The sequence below is a fragment of the Eleutherodactylus coqui genome, chromosome 1 (assembly GCF_035609145.1).
Source record: "Eleutherodactylus coqui strain aEleCoq1 chromosome 1, aEleCoq1.hap1, whole genome shotgun sequence".
Taxonomy (NCBI): domain Eukaryota; kingdom Metazoa; phylum Chordata; class Amphibia; order Anura; family Eleutherodactylidae; genus Eleutherodactylus; species Eleutherodactylus coqui.
The window spans coordinates 41,821,391-41,843,373 of NC_089837.1; the positions used below are offsets into that span (position 1 = coordinate 41,821,391).

The 21,983-nt window shown below is 45.4% G+C and overlaps 1 protein-coding gene across 1 annotated transcript in view; it reads right to left on the reverse strand.

Annotated features, from left to right (window-relative positions):
- Positions 1-13,151, reverse strand: part of LOC136608658 (oocyte zinc finger protein XlCOF29-like) — a 354,481-nt gene extending 341,330 nt beyond the window's left edge. The window contains exon 1 of the mRNA XM_066589124.1: positions 12,996-13,151. Within this exon, the coding sequence (XP_066445221.1) occupies positions 12,996-13,070 (75 nt within the window). The 5' untranslated portion in view covers positions 13,071-13,151. The remainder of the gene's footprint in view (positions 1-12,995) is intronic.
- Between the last annotated feature and the right edge of the window lie 8,832 nt (positions 13,152-21,983).

The following is a 21,983-nucleotide window of genomic DNA, read 5'->3' on the forward strand; positions in this document are numbered from 1 at the left end:
TGCATTAAAGCTGACGTTACATCAGCTGTGCTGGGCACTGCAATGGGATATATTTATGTACCGTCGGTGGGTTCCAGGGAGCCACCCATGCTGTCGGTCCACACGAAGTTGTAACTGCATGTGTCCACTTCTAAAGAACCCCAGTCTGACTGGGGCATGCAGTGTGGGCCGAAGCCCACCTGCATTAAACATGACATTACCTCAGCTGTGATGGGCAATGCAATGGGATATATTTATGTACCGCCGGTGGCTTCCTGGCACCCACTCCATGCTGTTGGTCCACACGGAGTTGTAACTGCATGTGTCCACTTCTAAAGAACCCCAGTCTGACTGGGGCATGCAGTGTGGGCCGAAGCCCACCTGCATTAAACATGACATTACCTCAACTGTGATGGGCAATGCAATGGGATATATTTATGTACCGCCGGTGGCTTCCTGGCACCCACCCATGCTGTCGGTCCACAGGGACGTCACAATAGGGAGTTGTACCTGCCTGTGTCTATGAATTAAAAACCCCGGTCAGGTTGGGGCATGCAGTGTGGGCCGAAGCCCACCTGCATTTAATCTGACGTTAGCTCTGCTGTCCTGGGCACTGCAATGGGATACATTTATGTACAGCCGGTGGGTTCCAGGGAGCCACCCATGCTGTGGGTGCACACGTAATTCCCATTGTGGAGTTGTACCTGCCTGTGACTATTTATAAAAAACCGCGGTCTGACTGGGGCATGCAGACACCTTGACAGAATGAATAGTGTGTGGCACATAGGTTCCCCTTGCTATGCCCACGTGTGCAGCTCCTGATGGCGGTGGCACAGGATTATATTTCTCACTGCTTCTGTACAGCATTGTGGGCTATCGTCCTGCCCCTTTTAAAGAGGGTCGCTGCCTAGCCGTGCCAACCCTCTGCAGTGTGCGCCTGCGGTTCCTCCTCATGGCAGACGCACTTAGAAATAGACATGAGGGTGGCGTGGCATGAGGGCAGCTGAAGGCTGCACAGGGACACTTTGGTGTGTGCTGTAGACACTGGGTCGTGGGGGGGGGGGGGGTTGGGCAGCATGTAACCGAGGAGAAGTGACAGCGGAGTGTCATGCAGGCAGTGATTGTGCTTTGTTGGAGGTAGTGTGGTGCTTCGCTAAGGTATGCATTGCTAATGAGGGCTTTTCAGAAGTAAAAATTGTTGGGAGGGGGGGGCACTCTTGCCACTATTGTGGCTTAATACTGGGACCTGGGAACTTGAGATGCAGCCCAACATGTAGCCCCTCGCCTGCCCTATCCGTTGATGTGTCGTTCCCATCACTTTCTTGAATTGCCCAGATTTTCACAAATGGAAACCTTAGCGAGCATCGGCGATATACAAAAATGCTCGGGTCGCCCATTGACTTCAATGGGGTTCGTTATTCGAAACGAACCCTCGAGCATCGCGAAAATTTCGTCCCGAGTAACGAGCACCTGAGCATTTTGGTACTCGCTCATCTCTAGAATAGACGTAACAACATAAAAATAAGAGGAGCAGCAGAGACCGTCTCATCAGCAGAGCTACCAGGATATCTGAAAAGTCTAGTCAAAAAACTGCAGCCTGAATCCAACCTGGGAGAATTAATCATTGATTGAATGCATAGGCTTCCACGTCCAAACTTGGTCTCCGAAAACATGCTTAGAGACATTATAGCACGCTTAACATTTTTTTCATGTTAAAGAGAATATGATGCAAGCAGCAAGGAAACATAAGAATATACCACATCAAACGAATCCAACTATTCGCGGACCTCTCCCTCCTAAGCTGCAATGCTCGCCAGTAAAAAAATTTACCCACATTACTTCGGCACTAAGGAAAAAAATAACATTCCATACAAATAGGGATTCCCAGAAAACCTATAATAGTTAAGGAAGGAACCCCATATATAAATCTCAAGCCAGAAGAAGTCCAAAATATATTAAACTCAGGACAAATTCACTTCCTGAACAAGATGGCAAGTAAAATATAGAAGATCCAGAAAGGCTACCTGGTGTTATGTGAGGACTTCAACATAATCACATAAAAGGACATGGCCACCAACAACCCACAGAGAAAAATCACCACACACCCTGACTTCTTGGATGGGGAGGTAAGGACTATATAACACCTACAGATGAATTAATGCTACAGTAGCTCCAAAGAATTCTCCTTTTACTCGGCAAGACATCGCTCCTTCTCCAGAATTGATATGTTTCTAGTTTACGTCTTTATGCTCCCAAATTGAGGGGATTCTTAATAGATAGTCATGAAAAAGACTATGATAAATATTAACACGACTGACTACATAGTAAATAATAAGTTCAGTAAGCTGATGGTGAATAGGGATAAAAAAATAAATAATCAAAGCAAAAATTTCTCGGGATAGATAAACTAAAATCACAAAAGGAGTATCCCTGTGGACATAGCTGAGGCCTTCAGAGCATTCTACTCAAAATTATACAACCCCAAAGAAGACCACGAAACCCCACAACCATCCAAAGAAAAAAATATCCTTGATCCACTTACCTATGCTAACACAAAACCAACTAGACTCCCTAAATTTACCCATTACTCACAAAGAATTATTCTAGTGTCTAAAAAAGAAAAGTACCAGGACAGTTATTGTAACCCTCATTAGCTAAAGTAAACTCAGTAGCTGCTGTTTGCTTAGATGGGCGTGTGTTTATGCAAGGGATTATCCAGCTGCCAGAGTCCATTGTGTTCTCCTGGCATTTTTATGCCTTGCATATGGAATGTACTCATTGTGTATGAAAGGTAAACATCCTGCAGTCCTTGAAAAGACTAGACAAATACCATTCAAATGAAACATCTTTTGAGCAGCTTAATGATGTTTTATCACCTGCTTAAATCCTGTGGATAACGACAAGTGAACGAATATCGCACGACTGCCCGCGTTTACATGTAATGATTGGCACCCACTTTCAACCGTTTGAACACACTTTGAGAGATATAATAGTTATGTCTAAAAGGGCTTTCACAGAAAAACTGACTGAAACCTTTATGTTGCCATGAAAGAGGGTTTTTCCCAACAGAGATGCTCCTGGTCACTATTGTGGCAATTTCCAAGCAGGGAAAAAGTACAACCTCACCAGCAAATTTCAGGCCCATCTCACTTTTAAATTGTAATCCGAAATAATATGTAAAAGATTATAGTCCAACGCCTATTAAAAATGTTACAACCCCTAGTACATAGCGACCTAGCAGGATTTGTAAAAGGAAGACAGACTTCAGATGCCACCAGAAGAATCCTGTATTTAGTGCACAAAATGGGCAGACTGCGAACGCCTTCTCTGATACATTGGATGCAGAGAAGGCGTTCAACAGGATCCATTGGTAATACGCATTCTCTGTCCTACACAAATTTGGTTCAAAGGGGCCATCATAAAAGCAAAGCTGTATACTCAGCATCCTCAGCAAGAGTCCTCATCAATGGTGTCCTATCAAACACTTTCAAGATAACAAACGGAACCAGCAAGGGTGCCCCCTTTCCCTACTGTTCTTTATCCTCACAATGGAGCCCTACGCATAAGCAATGAGGGGAAATACCAACATAAGAGGTATCCCAATGTCATTCAAAGAACGTAAAATTGGACTTTTTGCGGATGACGTAATACTATCAATAACTCATCCCCTTGGTTCGCTCCAAGAAATTTTTCAAACAATAAAAAGCTTTAGCAATATATCCTGCTATAAAATAAATGCAACAAAATCCCTAATAATAACCATGAACTTTTCTTGTAGCTTCATAGACCATAGACTTCTCTTACTTGTGGAAAGAGCCAGTGGTCCCATACCTCGGTACAGGATTGAAATTCCCACTAGAGGAAATTCCAACCCAATATTTCAGCAGTCTATACGAAACAATCCAAAAACACCTAGAATCCTTTTCCAGGACAAAGCCTTTCTGGTTGGAAAGATTTGTAAAAACAAATGATGTCCTTCATATGGAGGGACAAAAGGCCGAGCGTAGCAGCATCCATTATGTATGGCTCAAGGGAGAGAGGGGGCCAGGGAATTCCAAACCTACAGGCCTACAGACAAGCAAACCTAATAAAACAGATGAGACCGGGGTTCTTCCTAACTAATGGGATTAGTTGGTCATCGCTAGAACACTCACTAAGAGATAGAAACATGAGAAATCTAATATTAGCAGCACCCTTGGCCTCCTCCTTCCAAATGCCAGACAGCCCAACTATTAAAGCCTCAGTACAAGCATGGGTGCTCCTACTACAGAATTCGAATTCATATTTCCCTGAGAAATAGGTTCTAGTACTAATAGATGTCCTTGAGTTTTCTTGGAGTGCCCTACGGTGGACAGATGGAGGGAGGGTGGAGTGACGAACATCTCTGACCTTATGGAAAATGACAAAATGAAAACATTCCACAGGCTGCGTGAAGAATTTAACCTTCATAGAAGCACATTTTTTGGACAGCTACAAAATAAAGTTATTCTTGAAGAATTCACAAAAAAAAGAGTTCTATCTCCCGAATTACCTATATAACTATCTACTCAGCCCTCCTCTTTAAAAACTTAGTCTAAACTTTCACTACAAGATCTAACAAAGAAATGGCGGAGGAGGAAGTGTGTATCAAGAAACCTCCGAATTTTGCTGCATAGAGCATACATAAAAAGTTTTGCAATGAAAATAAATGGAAAGGTTGAGATGCCCTATTTTCACAATAGACCTAAAATTACTAGGGGTTCAAATCACTAAACAAATTGATTATGGAAAAATTCAAAATATCAAGCTAAACCCGAGCGGAATAACCAGAACTGTTACAAGTAAAACAACAAAATAGGAAATTGAGGTTCCTTTTTTTTTTCTCTTCTTCTTTTTCTTATTTCTTTCTCCCCTATCCTTCCCCAACACCACCCCTCGCCCCCCCCATACATTATTCCCATGATCTCTCTCTTCCCATCCACGAGATTAATCTTGTGTAAAAGAAATATTAAGACAAATAAGAGATCATTTGTTTGACAAGTTACAAGAATATGTAAAGGATGCCTCTTCTTTTCTCTTGATATCTGTAATTCTGTACTTCTACATGGCAAACCGTATTTCAACAAAAAAAAAATGTTATGTTAAAAAAAAGTTTTAATTAGTTGGAGGTCCAGATGCTGAGACCCCACTGATTGCTGAAACCAAGAGGCTGCAGCAAGCACTGTGCCCATTCGACTGTCACTTTGCCTATTGGCTCCACTTGGAAGCTGAAGACAGACACATAGAATTCCAGACATCTAGGCACCTGATGGCAGCTCCCGAGTGAAGCCGTAAAGAGACGATGACAGCTGAAGGGGCACAATGCTCAGCCGAGTGCTGCAGCCCCTTCATTCTAACAATCATAGGGGTTTTGAATAGAGAGGAGTGAGAACACTCTTCGGAGCTTGATGCTTGTTCAAGTATTAGGGTGCTCGAGATGCTTGTTACTGGAGACGAACACCACGCGGTACTCGAGTCAATTGCGTTTCCTTCCCCGCATGTTTAGCGCCATTTTCTAGCCAATAAACATGCGGGGAAGGCCACTTCCTGACATGACGTGCCAGCCCTCTCCCCCTCCCCCCCCCCCCCGACAGTAATGAATGGCTGGGACGATCAGGTGACCGCTGAGTACTTTAACTGGTCCCGCCCGCGGCTCGCCTCAGACGCATGCTGGCAGAGGTTAGGGAAAGTGCTGCTGCTTATACAGGGATAGTGTTAGCATAGGATCCAGTCTTTAAGATCCCCAACGGTCCTTCCTACGGCTACGCCTCATCATATGCATTATAGTTGTGGCTGGCTTGGAGCAGTAGTGCACCAATTTTTTTTAAGCATCTAGGGCTGTGCAGGCCATGTCAGCTATTGCGTTCTCAGTCTGCAGTGCATTAGGCAGAGTTTAGGGACAGAGCTGCCTATAAAGGGAAAGTTTTACAGTTGTGATCTTCTGTACAGGAACCCCAACGGTCCTTCTTATGGCTATTCCTCACCGTGTGCATTATAGTTGTGGCTGGCTGGGAGCAGTAGTGCACCTTTCTTTTTTTAATGCTTCTAGGCCTGTGCAGCGCATTACAGTTATACTGTTCTCAGTCTGCAGTGCATAACACCACGGTCTCACCGCAAAACAGTACTCTAATATTTCCTAGGCCACTGCAAACCATTTCAGTTATACCGTTCCCAGTCTGCAGTGCATTACGCAGAGGTCTCACTGTGTTAGTACTCTAATATTTTCTCGGCCACTGCAAAGTATTTCAGCTTTGCCTCTGTGCAGAGCATCTCACAATACCCTTTCTTTGAGGGGGGTTGAGATAGCCGCAGTTACCAGCACTATCCACTGGCTTTAGAGTCTTCTCCCACTCCATACAGCCTCTATTATCTACAAGTCTCTGTGAGCGGTAAATTACCCCTAGGTATCAGCGCCAGACAGCGGGTTAATTTTTTCAAGTCACAGCATAGAGCCTCCACTATCTACAAGTCTTTGTGTGCGGTGAATTAGCCACAGCTGTCAGATGATGAGGAGTAGGGGTAAGGGTCGTGGACATAGACGAGGATGCGGAGGTGCAAGTGAGGGTGTGGGCACAGGCCGAGTTCCTGGGCGAGGTGAATCACAGACGGCTGCTGAGGGATAAGGAGAGAGGTAAGTTTCTGGGCTCCCCAGCTTTATATCACAATTTGTGGATCCGCGTGGTAGACCTTTATTACAAGCAGAGCAGTGCGAGCAGGTCCTGTCGTGGATGGCAAAAAATGCGTCCAGCCATGTATCGACCACCCAGTCTTCTACTCAGTCCACTACTCCCAGCCTAGGGACTGCAACTCTGAATCCTCTATCTGCTCCTCCTTCCTCCCAGCCTCCTCACTCGATGAAAATGACATATTCTGAGCAGGCAGACTCCCAGGAACTGTTCTCGGGTCCCTGCCCTGCGTGGGAAAAAACGGTTCCTCTCTCACCTGAAGTTTGTCGTGACCTATGCCCAACCTTCCGGCAACTGTCTTGAGTTTTTTGTGGATGAGGATGATGAGACACAGTTGTCTATCAGTGAGGTAGTAGTAAGGGCAGTAAGTTTGAGAGAGGAGCGCACAGAGGATTCCGAGGAAGAGCAGCTGGACGGTGAGGTGACTGACCCCACCTGGTTTGCTAAGCCAACTGAGGACAGGGCTTCAGAGGGGGAGGCAAGTGCAGCAGCAGGACAGGTTGGGCAGTGGAGTGGCCAGGGGTAGAGGCAGGGCCAGAGCGAAGAACCCCCCAACTGTTTCCCAAAGCACCCCCTCGCGCCAGGTCACCGTGCAGAGGGCTAGGTGTTCAAAGGTGTGGATGTTTTTCAATGAGAGCGCGGATGACTGACGAACAGTGGTGAGCAACTTGTGTCGCACCAAGATCAGCCAGGGAGCCACCACTACCAGCCTCACCACCACCAGCATGCGCTGGCATATGATGGCCAGCACCCCACAAAGCGGGACGAAGGCCGTTCACCGCCTCCGGGTAACACCACTCCCTCTTCCCCTGTGCTACAACCTGCCACTGAGATCCAATCCCCCTCCCAGGATGCAGGCACGAGTGCCTCCTGGCCTGCACCCACACCCTCTCCTCCACGGTCCTCCACTCCATCCAGCAATGTCTCTCAGTGCAAGTTTCACCTGTCGCTAACACAAGCGTTGGAGCGAAAGCGGAAATATGCCGCCACCCACCCGCATGCACAAGCTTTAAACGTGCACATTGCCAAAGTTATCAGCCTGGAGATGCTGCCGTACAGGCTTGTGGAAACGGAGGCTTTCAAAAACCATGATGGCGGCGGTCCCACGCTACTTGGTCCCCAGTCGCCACTATTTTTCCCGGTGTGCCATTCCCGCCCTACACCAGCACGTCTCCTGCAACATAAATCATGCCCTCACCAATGTGGTTACTAGGAAGGCCCACTTAACCACGGACACGTGGACAATTACTGGTGGGCAGGGCCACTTTATCTCCCTGACGGCACATTGGGTGAACTTGGTGGGGGCTGGGACCTAGTCAGAGTCTGGGACCGCTCACGTCCTATCCACACCCAGAATAGCGGGTCCTACCTTGGTGCTGGCATCTGCGGCATTTTATGCCACCTCCTCCAAAGCCCCCCTCCTCCTCCTCCGTCAGCAGTCGGTAGTGCGGGGCGCGGCAGCACAGCGGTGGGCAGGCGGCAGCTGAAACTAATCAGCTTAGGTGACAAGAGGCACACAGCCCCTGAGCTGTTTCAGGGTCTGACAGAGCAGACCGACCTCTGGCTTTCACCGCAGAGCCTCCAACCAGGCATAGTCGTGTGTGACAACAGCCGTAACCTGGTGGCGGCTCTGCAGCTCGGCAGCCTCACACACGTGCCATGCCTGGCCCACGTCTTCAATCTGGTGGTTCAGCGGTTTCTGAAAAACTATATCCACTTGTCTGACCTGCTCGGCAAGGTACGCCGCGTCTGCACACATTTCCGCAAGTCCACCACGGATGTTGCCACTCTGTGGACCCTGCAGCGTAGGTTTCAGCTGCCAGAGCACTGACTGCTGTGCGACGTGCCCACACACTGGAATTCTATGCTGCACATGTTGGCCAGGCTGTACGGGCAGCGTAGAGCAATAGTGGAATACCAGCTGCAACATGGGCGGCGGAGTGGTAGTCAGCCTCCGCAATTCTTTACTGAGAATGGGCATGGATGGCCGACATCTGCCAGGTCCTCGGAAACTTTCAGGAATCTACCCAAATGGTGAGCAGCGATGCGCCATCATTAGCGTTACCCTCCCGCTGCTTTGCCTGCTGTGAAGTTCACTGCTAAGCATAAAAGGCCGACACTTTTTTGTGGTTGGAACAGGAGATGGGGGATGACAGTATGTCGCTTGATAGCCAAACCACCCTCTTGTCTATAACTGACCGCGTTTTGGAAGAGGAGGTGGAGGGGGAGGGGGAGGGGGGGAGGAGGAGGGGGGGGGGGGAGAGACTGCTGGGCACATTGCAGAGGGTACCCATGCTGCTTGCCTCTCATCAGTTCAGCGTGTATGAGCTGAAGAGGAGGAGGAGGATCCTGAAAGTCATCCTCCTAGTGAGGACAGCGATGTGTTGCGTACTGGGACCCTAGCACACATGGCTGACTTCATGTGAGGCTGCCTTTCCCATGACCCCCGCATTACACGTATTCTGGACAACACGGACTCGGTGTACATTCTTCTCGACCCACGGTATAAGGAGAACCTTTCCACTCTCATTCCCAAAAAGGAAAGGGGTACGAGAGTGATGCAATACCACAGGGCCCTGGTGGAAAACGTGATGCTAAAGTTCCCATTTCACAGCACTAGTGGCAGAAGATGCAGTTCAGAGGGCCAACTAGCAGGGGAGGCACAGGAATCCGGCAGCATGTCCAGCGCAGGCAAGGGAACACTCTCCAAGGCCTTTGCCAGCTTTATGGCTCCCCAGCAAGACTGTGTCACCACTCCCCAGTCAAGGTTGAGTCAGAGGGAGCACTGTAAAAAGATGGTGAGGGAGTACGTAGCCGATCGTACCACTGTCCTCCGTGATGCCTCTGCTCCATACAACTATTGAGTGTCAAAGCTGATTGCCATTAGGGAGTCGGGAAGGAATTTTTCCCCCAAAAAAGGGCTAATTGGCTTCTGGCCTTGGGGTTTTTTGCCTTCCTCTGGATCAACACAGTAGGATAGACAGGTTGGACTAGATGGACATTGTCTTCATTCGGCCTTACATACTATGTTACGTGGCACGAACTTGCGCTGTACACAATGGAGGTGCTGGCCTGCCCTGACGCTAGCGTCTTGTCAGAGAGGGTGTTTAGTGCTGCTGGGGGGGGGGGGGGGGTCATCACGGATATGCGTACCCGCCTGTCAACTGACAGCGCCGACAGGCTTACGCTCATAAAGATGAACAAAGGCTGGTTTCCCCAGATTTCTCTTCTCCACCGGTGGAAAGCAGCTGATCTTAAATCCCTCTCGAATATTATTACTCCTCCTCCTCCTCCTCCTCCTAAAACAGCATGTCTTCACGCTGAACTGCCAATTTCTATGCGGTCCAAAAGGCTCTGTTTAAAAGTTTTTAAAGTTTTAAAAGTTAAACTTAAACCAATCTTTGCCGGGGGCTGCCTCCAGGCTCAGTTACAATTTAACCAATAACAAGCTGTATCTTTAAAAAATGTTTATGGGTTTCACCAGCCCTCGGCGTTAAGCAATTTTTTTTACGGGTACACTTGTACTCTTGGTACACCAATTTTTCAGGCCATTGCCAATACTGTTAGCAAAGTAAGTTTTCCGGTCTTCACCTATACTCTTTTTTTACAGGTGTTCGCCTATACTATTGGTACACCAATGTTTCAGGGGTTCACCTATACTCTTGCTACAGAAGTATTACAGGGGTCCGCCTATACAGTTGCTACTGAAAGGTTTGAGGGGTTCACCTATACTCTTGCTACAGAAATGTTACTGGGGTCCGCCTATACAGTTGCTACTAAAAAGGTTTTAGGGGTTTGACTATACTTTTGCTATAGAAATGTTACTGGGGTCCGCCTATTCTCTTACTACAGAAATGTTACAGGGGTTTGCCTATAGTTTTGCTACTGAAATGCTACAGGGTTCGCCTATACTCTTGCTACAGAAATGTTACTGGGGTCCGCCTATACTCTTGCTACAGAAATGTTACTGGGGTCTGCCTATACTCTTGCTACAGAAATGTTACTGGGGTCTGCCTATACTTTTGCAACAGAAATGTTACTGGGGTCTGCCTATACAGTTGCTACTGAAAGGTTTGAGGGGCTCGCCTATACTCTTGCTACTGGAATGTTACAGGGGTCCGCCTATACTCTTGCTACAGAAATGTTACTGGGGTCCGCCACTACAGTTGCTACTAAAAGGTTTGAGGGGTTCGCCTATACTCTTGCTACTGAAATGTTACAGGGGTCCGCCTATACTCTTGCTACAGAAGTGTTACAGTGGTCCGCCTATACAGTTGCTACTAAAAGGTTTGAGGGGTTCGCCTATACTCTTGCTACTGAAATGTTGCAGAGGTCTGCCATGTTTGGGCACTCTTTTTTCCTCATGCGTAGTATCATCTCTCAGTTCCTTGAGCTCACCTATACTGTGGGTGCACAAAGACCTCCCATTGCGGTGTTTCACCTGTCTGGCACATATACACTAACTGCCTAGGGTAGAAATGTGGACCGAGGCCCTTGGCACAGTGAAACTCTGCCATGTTGGGGCACTTTGATTTCTTCCTGTGTAATACAATCTTTGTGCACCCACAGCATAAGCGAGCCCAAGGAACTCAAAGACTTCCGATTGTGCTGTTGAGCTAGCTGACACCTACACAGGATGAATTGTGTGGGGACACATGGATTTCCTATTGCTATGTCACTCACGGCACCTTGGGTCACACAAGGTGAAGGCTGGGACCGAACCTGACCCTAGGCCCGCTCACGTGCTTCCCACACAGAGTGTTGCTGCATTGTGGAGATGTGTAGAAGTGCTGGCACCTGAGTCCCCTTTATGCCCACGTTTGTGGCTCCTGACAATTTTGTGATGGAGGCGGCAGGGGATTGGAATGATGATCGTACGTTAATTTATTATATTCAATTGTCATCAGCATTGTGGGCTATCACCCACACTTTCAAAGGGGGTCGCTGCCTGGCCCTGACAACCCTCTGCAGTGTGTGTCTCTATTTCCTCCTCATCGCAGACGCACTTATAAAGAGACATGAGGGTGGTGTGGCTATGAAGAGAGCATGTGGCATGAGGGCAGCTGAAGGCTGTGCAGGGAATATTTTGTGCGCTGTGGATGCAGGGTCATGTGGGGGGTTGGACAGCAATGCCAGCATGTAACCCAGGAGAAGAGGCAGTGATGTCACCCGCAGGCAGTGCTTGTCCTTGGTTGCAGGTAGTGTGGTGCTTAGCTAGGATGTGCCAGTGCGTGTGCCTTGCTAATGAGGCTTTGTCCGAAGTAAATTGTTAGGGTGGTGACCGTCAGGCTCTTGCACCCATTTTGGCTTAATAGTGGGACCTTGGTGCCTCAGATGCAGCCATGCATGCTGCCCCTGCCGTTCCCTATCAGTTTCTGTGGTGTTTCCATGACTTTCTGATGTTTTCTGGTGTTTCACAAGTCATCACCTATGCGGACCATCAGTCCCATACAAAAATGCTCGAGTCCCCCATTGACTTCAAACGGGTTCGTTACTCGAAACCAGCTCTCGAGGTCTACGAAAAGTTCGACTCGAGCAACGAGCACCCGAGCATTTTGGTGCTCGCTCATCTCTAATTCTGAAGGCAGGGATAAATTAAAAAAATGAAATGAGGTAAGGACAGCCTGGATGGACCTTGTGTTCTCCTCCTGCTGTCAGTCTTCTATGTTTCTGTACAAATCAAACTAATGGCAAAAGTCCAAGTCTCCAGGCTGAACTCCGGCCATGTGATCCTGCTAGTTCCTGGCTGCCCTTTCCTCCTCATTGCAATAAGCCAACTTATCATTCTCATTTCTTCTACAATATTACTATTAAGTCATTGGCTACCTCCATACAGAACTGTCCATATTGGTGGCCAATAAAGATGAGCGAGTATACTCGTCTAAGGCACTACTCGTTTGAGTAATGTGTCTTAGACGAGTATTTCCCTGCTCGTCCTCAAAGATTCGGGGGCGCCGTGGAGGAACGGAGGGGAGATCTCTCTCTCCCTCTCTCCCGCTCTCCCCGCTGCGACTCACCTGTCAGCCGCGGCGGTCCCCGAATCTTTATGGATGAGCAGGGAGATACTCGTCTAAGGCCTATTACTCGAACGAGTAGTGCCTTAGCGAGTATACTCGCTCATCCTTAGTGGCCAATCTTCACTTTCTCTGTTGGGATTATAAATCTTGGAAACCTTTATTGACTTTTTTCACTTTAATTAATTTTCAAGGTCACAAAGCTATAATGTAACATTTGGTCATTTTGACCTGTTTCACATCCAAGGTTGCTGTGTAACTCGAGCCAAAAGGACATAGAAATACAGAGAACTTTTACCTCTCCGGTCAACATGTAAATGATCTTTAAGGTGAAGTTCAATATTCCTTTGGTAATCTCTTTGCTGTTCTCCATTCTTGGTGGGTCATTCAAGAGTGGGACTGTTTCGGAGGAGAATATGATAGAACTGGTGGAACTGGAGGGTTCTAGTGCTGCCGGCCCTTTATGAGAAAAGTAAAGACACTAAATCATATGAGGGACATCATAATGTGTAACATAAAGAACCTCAATTATTGAGAAAGAATAATGGCAGACTATATGAAGCATGTGTTCTCCATATAGCTGCGGATCTAAGAGATGGGACCCACAATACAATATATTAAAAGAAATTCCGCACTCTTATTTTGCACAGAGAATTTTCTTCATCAAAGACAATCCACAGACATTGTGACGTTTTGGTTGGTTACTCAGACCCTTCTCATATAACTTCAGACTATTAGATGCCTAAACCTTTAAACCTATTTTTTCTAATTAAAAATGCATCCAATAATCCGAAAAATACAAGGAAGGTGTGTGTATATTATAACATAATATGTATTATATGTCACTTCTTACCTTGTGATATCGGAGGCTGGTGGTTCTCCATAATGATGTCCTTGTACAGATCCTTGTGTCCTTCTAAATACTCCCACTCCTCCATGGAGAAATAGACAGCGACATCCTGACACCTTATAGGAACCTGACACAAAAAATGATACCATCATTACCCAGAAACCTCTAGTGCTGTTACTGTATAATTTCCCAGCATTCCCAGCAGGGTCACCTCTCCAGTCAGCAGCTCAGTGATCTTGTTATTGAGTTCTAAGATCTTCTGCTCATGTATCGGTAAGTGAGGAGGAGCCTCTGTGATGGGGCTCTGGCTCCTGCTCCATCCTCCTGAATCATGGAGATGGTTGTTGGGAGTTGCATCGTCACCAGATGTCTTCTTCACTATTGTGTAATCCTGTGTATGGAGAGAGACATGTAGAGGACCGAACCCAATAAAAAGCAGGAGATTGTGATCCCACTGTATAGAGCAACATGTCAAAAGTTCGGTGGCCTACCCTTCATTGCAAGAGGACATGCAGAAGGAGAGCTCTAAACTAGGTTATAACACAATCCGGCACCACCAGGTCTCCTGCTGCACTCTACAGCTGCAAAGGCTCCCAGCCTACAGTGGTTTAGCACAACCAGCAAAATTGCAGGCTAAACTTTTGGGGACACCCTCGCAGATGATCTGAGCTCCTGGAGCCGAGAATTTGCTCTGCAGAGGCACCTGACGTGAGAGAACAGTGACAGGGAAGGATTGAACTGGATGGAGCTGGCAGACACATGTGAGTGAGCTCTGTGCCCAGCTCCTCACAGCGACGTTAAAACCGACTGATCCACAGCACACCAAAGACCCCACAGTGCTGTACCAGAAGAAGGAGATGACAAGGAAGCGGCAGATGAAGTCAGCGCCTAAAAGGCTGACAGACTTCTTTGCCGCAGAAAAGCAGAGGGATGACAAACAGGCTGCATGACCTTCCACTCTGGAATAGAAGATGCCAGGAGTGGCGATGTGGGGTGATCCCTTGCTTCATAAATATGGTAAGTGGTCTTGCCCTGATCCCCTGCTCCCAGAGCACCCATCTGACGCATGAGGAGTAGAGAGATAGAGGAAAACAGGGAGAGGAGAAGGCCCCTACCCCCAGCATATTGCCAGAGTTGAGGAAGCCGCGATTATACAATGTTATCTCCAGTTCCTCCATAACAAGTCCAGAGCAGCAACTTCACCAAAGGTGAAGGGAGACAGTAGAGGTCACAGTCACAGCAAAGAGAGAGAAGACAGGAACCCAGGAAGAGGAAACAGACCCACTTTTGGAGATCCCCTCTCTGATGAGGCAGCATCAGAAAATTTCATCTGGGATATATGATACTAGCCTTACGAAGACCCGTAAAAAAAGGACATAGCCTCCATAAGCATAACACTAAACTCCTTGATTGATGCTCTGGGAGGCAGAGTGGAGCATCTGGAAACAAAGATGGGCGAGCTGACCAATTCACATAATGAATAGGTAACATAAAAATAAGTGGAGTCGCATAGACAGTTTCATCAGCAGAGCTACCAGGGTATCTAAAAAGTCTAATCAAAAAGCTGCAGCCAAATTCCAAACAAGAGGAATTAATCATTGATAGAATACATAGGCTTCCACATCCAAAATCAGTCTCCGAAAACATCAATCAATTCCCTAGACACATTATAGCAGCATACATTTTTTCACATTAAGGAGAATATGATGCAAGCAGCAAGGAATCTTAAGAATCAACTACATCTGTACGAAAGAATCCAACTATTTGTATACGTTTCCAAGCTGCAATACTCGCCGGGAAAACATTTACCCTCATTACTTTCACACTAAGGGAAAATAACATCCCATTAAAATGGAGATTCCAAACAAAACTTATAAAGGAGGGACCCCCACATATAATTCTCAAGCCAGAAGAAGGGCAAAAAATATTATCAAAATGGGGTATAAATAGCTCTTTGGGGAACAAAGACTACCTCGAGATGGTTCAGCAGGCCAGAATAAGAGAAAGGGGAATTCATTCCCAGCATGGAAAAGAACCGCCAGCACGAGTATAAAAATCACTTCTATCAATGCAAAGAAATTCAATTCACCATACAAGAGCTATTTGGAAGGAAGCTGTCAAGTCAAAAATAGATATCTTATGCATGCAGGAGTCACACTTCTTGAATAAAGGAGGTCCAAAGTTCTCCAACCCCAAGTTCCTCACGATCTACATGGCCAACGCCAAAAAGGAAAGAGCAGGAGTAGTCATCGCCATTAAAGATACAACACATTTCCAACTGCTCAAGTGTGAAGAGGATAGAGGTGGAAGATTCTTGATTGCAGTATGCAAAATAAGCAACTCTATGCTGACGATTGCAAACATATATGCACCAAACGGAGCACAAATTCACTTCCTGAACAAGATGGCAAGGAAAATAAAGAAGATCCAGAAAGGCAACCTGGTGTTATGTGGTGACTTCAATATAATGGCAGACAAGGACGTGGCCACCAACAACCCAGAGAAAATCAACACATACCCTGACTTCTTGAATGGGGAGAACTATATGACAACTACAGATGCATGAACTCTAGCTCCAAAGAGTTCTCCTTTTACTCGGCGATACATCGCTCCTTTTAAGAGAATTGTTTTGGTTCTAGTTCAATTTTTTCTGCTTCCAAAAATTTACTAAGTCTCAACATAGTCAGACCATACCCCAATCTATATAAGCCTTAAGTTATCCCAAAACATGAAAATTTCTAGAACATGGAGATACCTATTTAATGAAAATCTTCAAATATCACGAAACTATATGCAAAGCAATTGAAGAGAATTTCTATTTCAACGAATCCCCAGAGATAAACCCATTTGTCCTATGAAGCGCCCACAAAGCAGCTATTAGAGGGACCATGATCAAGCTAGGGTCACAGCATAAAAAGGAAAGAAACTAAATATTAAAAAGACAGGATAATGTTACTAGAAAAATTAGAGAACGAGTTAAAAGAGAAACTCTTCAATGTCCTTCAACTCGGAACTAATAAAAACAGCCAAATTGAGGGGATTCTTAATAGAAAGCCACGAAAAGACGATAAAAACTATCAACATAAATTGACTACATAGCAAATAATAAATTCAGTAAACTGATGGCGAATAGAGTTCTATTCAAAACTGTACAAGGTTAAAGAAGACTACGAAACCTCACAACCATTCAAAGAGAAACGTCAACAACTTTCTCTCCTTGATCTACTTACCTACACAAAATCAACTAGAGTCCCTAAATTTACCCATTATCCCCAATGCTAAAAATTCAAGAGTCTAAAAAGGAAAAAGCACCAGGCCTAGACGGTTATTCTAATGAATACTACCAAATGTATGGTTCTCAAATAAAGGGCCTTTTACACTCAATGATTATCACTTTAACAGCCGCATGACTAAATGAACTGATTACATTTTTGCATAAATTACACATACAGATAATGGTTTTTAATCCTTTCTATTTCTCTCATTACCTAAAGTAAACTCAGTAGCTGCGGTTTGCTCAGGTGGGTGTGTGTTTATGCGAGGGATTATCTGGCCCTCAGACTCCACTGTATTCTTCTGGCATTTGTTTGCCTTACATAAACAATGCACTCATTGTGTACGCAAGGCAAACAAAAAACATCCTGCAGCCCCTCAAACTGGATGAGTTCCATTCAAATGAAACACCTTTTGAGCGTCGAAAGGATGGTGGTTTTTATGCCAGCTAAGAACCTGCGGCTAACGACAAGTGAACGAATAGTGCACGACTATCTGCATTTAACGTAACGATTATTGCTCACAAATTTTGAGCGATAATCTTTGCATGCAAAAGGGCCTTCACAGAAAAAACTAACTGAAACCTTTAATGTGGCCATGAAAGGGGGTGTCTTCCCCACAGACACGCTCCAGGTCACAATTGTGGCAACTCCCAAGCCAGGGAAAAGTACAATTTTAGGCCCATCTCACTTTTAACTAGTGATCTGAAATTATGTGCCAAGATTATAGCCTATTGCCATTTAAACGTACTACTATCCCTAGTACATGGCAACCAAGCAGAGAAGACAGACGCCACCAAAAGAATGCTGAATCTAATGCACAAAATGGGTGGCCTGCGAATGTCTTCTCTGATACTCACATTGGATGTGGAGAAGGCGTTCAACAGGATCCATTGGGGAAACACGTACTGTACATAAATGTGGGTTCAAAGGGGGAATCATAAAAGCAATCAAAGCCTTATGCTATGTCTTTTCAAACACTTTCTAAGCAACAAATGGAATCAGGAAAGGGCCCCCCATTGTTTTTTTATCCTCAAAATGGAGCCCTACACAAAAGCAATTACAGGAAATACCAACATAAGAGGTATCCCAATGTCATTCAGACAGCATAAATTGGACTATTTGCAGTTGATGTAATACTATCAATAACTCATCCACTTGGTTCGCTCCAAGAAATTTCCAGAACAATAAAAGCCTTAGCAATATATCCTGCTATAAAATAAATGACACAAATCCCAAATAATACCCATGATTGCATCTTGCAGCTTGATAGACCAAATTGAAACATACTTTCCTTATTCGTGGGAAAAGCCAGTAGTCCCATACCTCGGTACGGGATGAAATTCCCACTAGAGGAGATTCCTACCAAAAATGTCAGCAGTCTATACGAAACAATCCAAAAAGACTGAGACTCCTTCCAGGTTGGGAAGGATTGTCCTATATAGAATTATGATCTTTCAAAAAATGCTGTGTAGCTTCCGCTCACTCACACTCCCGTGCTGTCAGAAAACTATAAGATATTTACAAAGACAAATGATGTCCTTCATTTGGGGAAATAAACAGCCAAGAGTAGCAGCATCCATTATGAATGGCTCAAGGGAAAGAGGGGGCCTGGGATTTCCATACCTAAAAGCCTACAGACAACCCTTGAGAAAGCAGATGCCAAACGTGTGTTGGGGCTCAGATTAGACGTCTTGATTGGCATGTGCCAACAACTTTGTATTTAAATCTTGTGTTCGATCAGACAGTCTTAATCTATTGCCTTTCACTGTATGGCTTGTATTATATATGACTTAGTAGATCCACTATTGTATATATTGTTATCCCATTTATATCATGAATTAATTTTTTATTCCATTATTCAAGTCCTGCTCCTGTATATCCAGATATTCTTTTTCCCCTCCTACATGTTTTAAATTATTGTCCTATTTTGTAATAAAGTTAATCCATTTTAACTAGTCTAAGCTCTATGTGTGGATCCCTTTTGTGTTCTCAGGCCTACAAACAAAAAAAACTAATAAAACAGATGAGACTGTGGTTCTTCCTAACTGACAGGATTAGTTGGCCATTGCTAGAACAACATTAAATAAAAGGTAGAAGCATGAGAAATCTAATATTAGCAGCACCCTTGTCCTCCTCCTTCCAAATGTCAGACTGCCCAACTATTAAAGCCTCAGTACAAGCATGGGTGCACGTACTACAGATTTTGAGGTCGCATTTCTCTGACAAACGGGTTCTAGTACCAATAGAGGTCCTTGAGTTTTTCTCGGACTGCCTTTTGGTGGACAGATGAAGGGAGGGTGAAGTGACAAACCTCTACGATCTAATAGAGAATGCCAAAATGAAAATCTTCCACAGGCTGCATGAAGAATTTAACTTTCATAGAAGTGAATTCTTCAGATACCTACAAATTAAAAGGTATTCTCGAAGAATTCACAACAAAAGAGCTTTGTCTCCTGAATTACTTATATAACTATTCTAAGTCTAAAATTTTTCCGTAAGATCTTTAACAAAGAAATGGCGAAGGAGGAAGGAAGTTTCAAGAAAGCTCACATCCTCAACTGGGAGAGAGATCTAAGGGCCTCATATTCTGTGGAGAAGTGTTTCTGCGCGTTTATGTGGGCCCACAGGTCTACACTATGTGCAAGCCTAATAGAAGTCCACTTCAAGGTAACTACCAGAGAGTATTATTCACCCTTCAGGACAGCTACCCTCTTCCAAATACTACAGACGAGTGTTGAGGACTATGTGGGGGTCAAGGTGCCCTACTCCATATATTTTAGAGCTGAGGGAAACTGTGTTCCCTGTGGCAGGATGTTTCTAAATTAATAAACAAAATCGTAGTAGTCAGATCTCTCCTTGCCCTGAGCTAGCATTTCCGATCATTGGTATAGAGAATATCCCCACTGAGTTTAAATAACGACTCTCGTCCTGCTTTAATCTTATCCCTGGCTTTGTATTTATCTGGTACACCCCTAGGTATTTCTATGGCATCTATGTACATGTGTGGGTCAAAGCTACCTCCTCCGGTCTAGAGTTCTTTTTTTTCTATCTTTCACAGCCTGTCCTATTGGTGTTAGTATAGAGGCTGAGAAAACAGTTTCATGGTCCTCTGGGAGCTCAAGAGGGACAGTTCCCAGATAGGGCCTAGCACTGCCACAGGCATAACCAGTCTGGTTGTGCATGCCCGCATTGTACTTCATTCATTCTAACCACAGGTTGTGGTCAGAATAGCCAGTCTCTATGGCCATTGTGTCCTTAGGAGGCAGAGCCGTGATGCTAAATCCTGGTGCAGACCAGTGACTAGCGACCACAGCTGTTTGTGACAGGTGTGTATTTCCATGGAAGGCCGAAGCCACGGCCATGATGGGATAGGGGCCTGTAGGAGACAAGGCTTGTTGATTACCATCCATTTATCCACAGGTGTCTCTTTGCCACTCTTGCTGGTTCCTATTATTCCTTTCTTCCCCCTTTTAGTTGCCTGCTTTTGTAACTGAATCAACAGGTCATAATCCACCCGGGGTGATGGGGGGGGGGGGGGGTACTGTACCACCTCAACCCCTGAAGGATCATGTCTGGGCTTCTATGTGACTGTCTTCACAGCCTGATCAGCCGGGTGATTTACGGTTACCTCAGGTGCCATCTATGGAGTGGCCTTTTGTTGCACTTTTAGGCTACTCTCTCAGGCAGCAAGAGGGCATCTGTTGGTGCTGGTACACCTTTACTGTTTCTAATTGCTTTATTTTTGTCGTGGATGTATTTTCAAGAATGACCTCACTCTCCAAATTGGTCCATAGTCATGAGCAATGCCATAGGCATAGCGGGAGTCTGTGTAGACGTTACGTTAGAAGAGGTTTGGGTTTGACTACATCATGTAAGGATAGCACAACATAACTTGTGTAGAACCTGCCTTCTTGACCATACCCCAATGCATCCACAAAGAGTGCAAGGGTTATCTAATGACTGATCAACATGACTGAATCCCCTGTCTTCTGGGCCACTAGCTCGAGCATAGTCATGTCTATCAATCTGAAAGGAAAAAAAAAAAACCTAATCAGGTGATTATGCCCACTTCACCCCCTTTCTCCAGAGGCAGCAAGGTAGCTGGACTGGGGGCATTGTAACGATGGAACGCTGAGTGGCAAGAGCAGGGTGCACTGTAGGTAAAAGTGAAGCAAAGTCTTAGCTAAAAACCTATGACAGTGTTCTAAATACATAGTGCTCTAAACTTACTTTTTCCTCTGCTGCTAGGTATGTACCTAACTGAGAAAAAGGGCTAATGGAAGGCATTCAATCCAAGTTTTGCCCATTTCCTCCATTGCCTTGTATTTTAAATTTCATGGTATTGTTCATCCTTTTGTAGAAGAGTAGCCAGGTTCAAAGTAGTACAACGTTGGACAGAGATGCTATGAGGTACGAGGAGGGCATATTGTAGCCAGATCTGACAGGCCAAAAATAAGTGCTGGGGTTGCACTTGCGCGAGTATGCTCTGGATGTCATGAGGGGTGAGGACCACAAGGGAATAGTCCGGAACCGTAACCTTGTTCCTTTCATGGAGGTCATAGACCATGTGGTAGGTGTCCACATGGAAATCTCTTTGTGTCTTTTCTTGACTGAAAAAGAGAAGTGTTTGCTGGAGGACGTATCTCTCGCAAAAACCCCATTGGAATTAAGTGTCCCACTTGTCCCCCAACAACATTTCCTTGTGGAAAACTAAAGGGATACTGTTTGACCCAGGGGCGTGTATCCTGGTTTCAGATATACTATCATAGGGGGTACATTTAATCATTCAATTTCCCTATGTCTGCCTTGCAGGTGGCCAAGAATTTGTCAGAAACCACGGAAAACAGATATTTTTGGTATAACTTACCGTAAAATTTCTTTCTCGTCACGTTCATTGGGGGCTACAGCCTAGACCATGGGATATAGCCACTGTCCTAGGAGGCGACACTAAGCAAAAAAGTGTTAGCTCCTCCCCTCTGGCTATATCCCCCCTGCAGGCACTCAGCTAATCAGTCTGTCTGCAAGCAGTAGGAAGCCAGTGGGAGTAAATTTATACATATTGTGTTATATACATACCAAAACATAACTCTGGCGTAATTTTTTGCCACCAAGAAAATGACCGAAGAACAGAGAGTTCTGGCAACCGCCTAAATAATAAGGG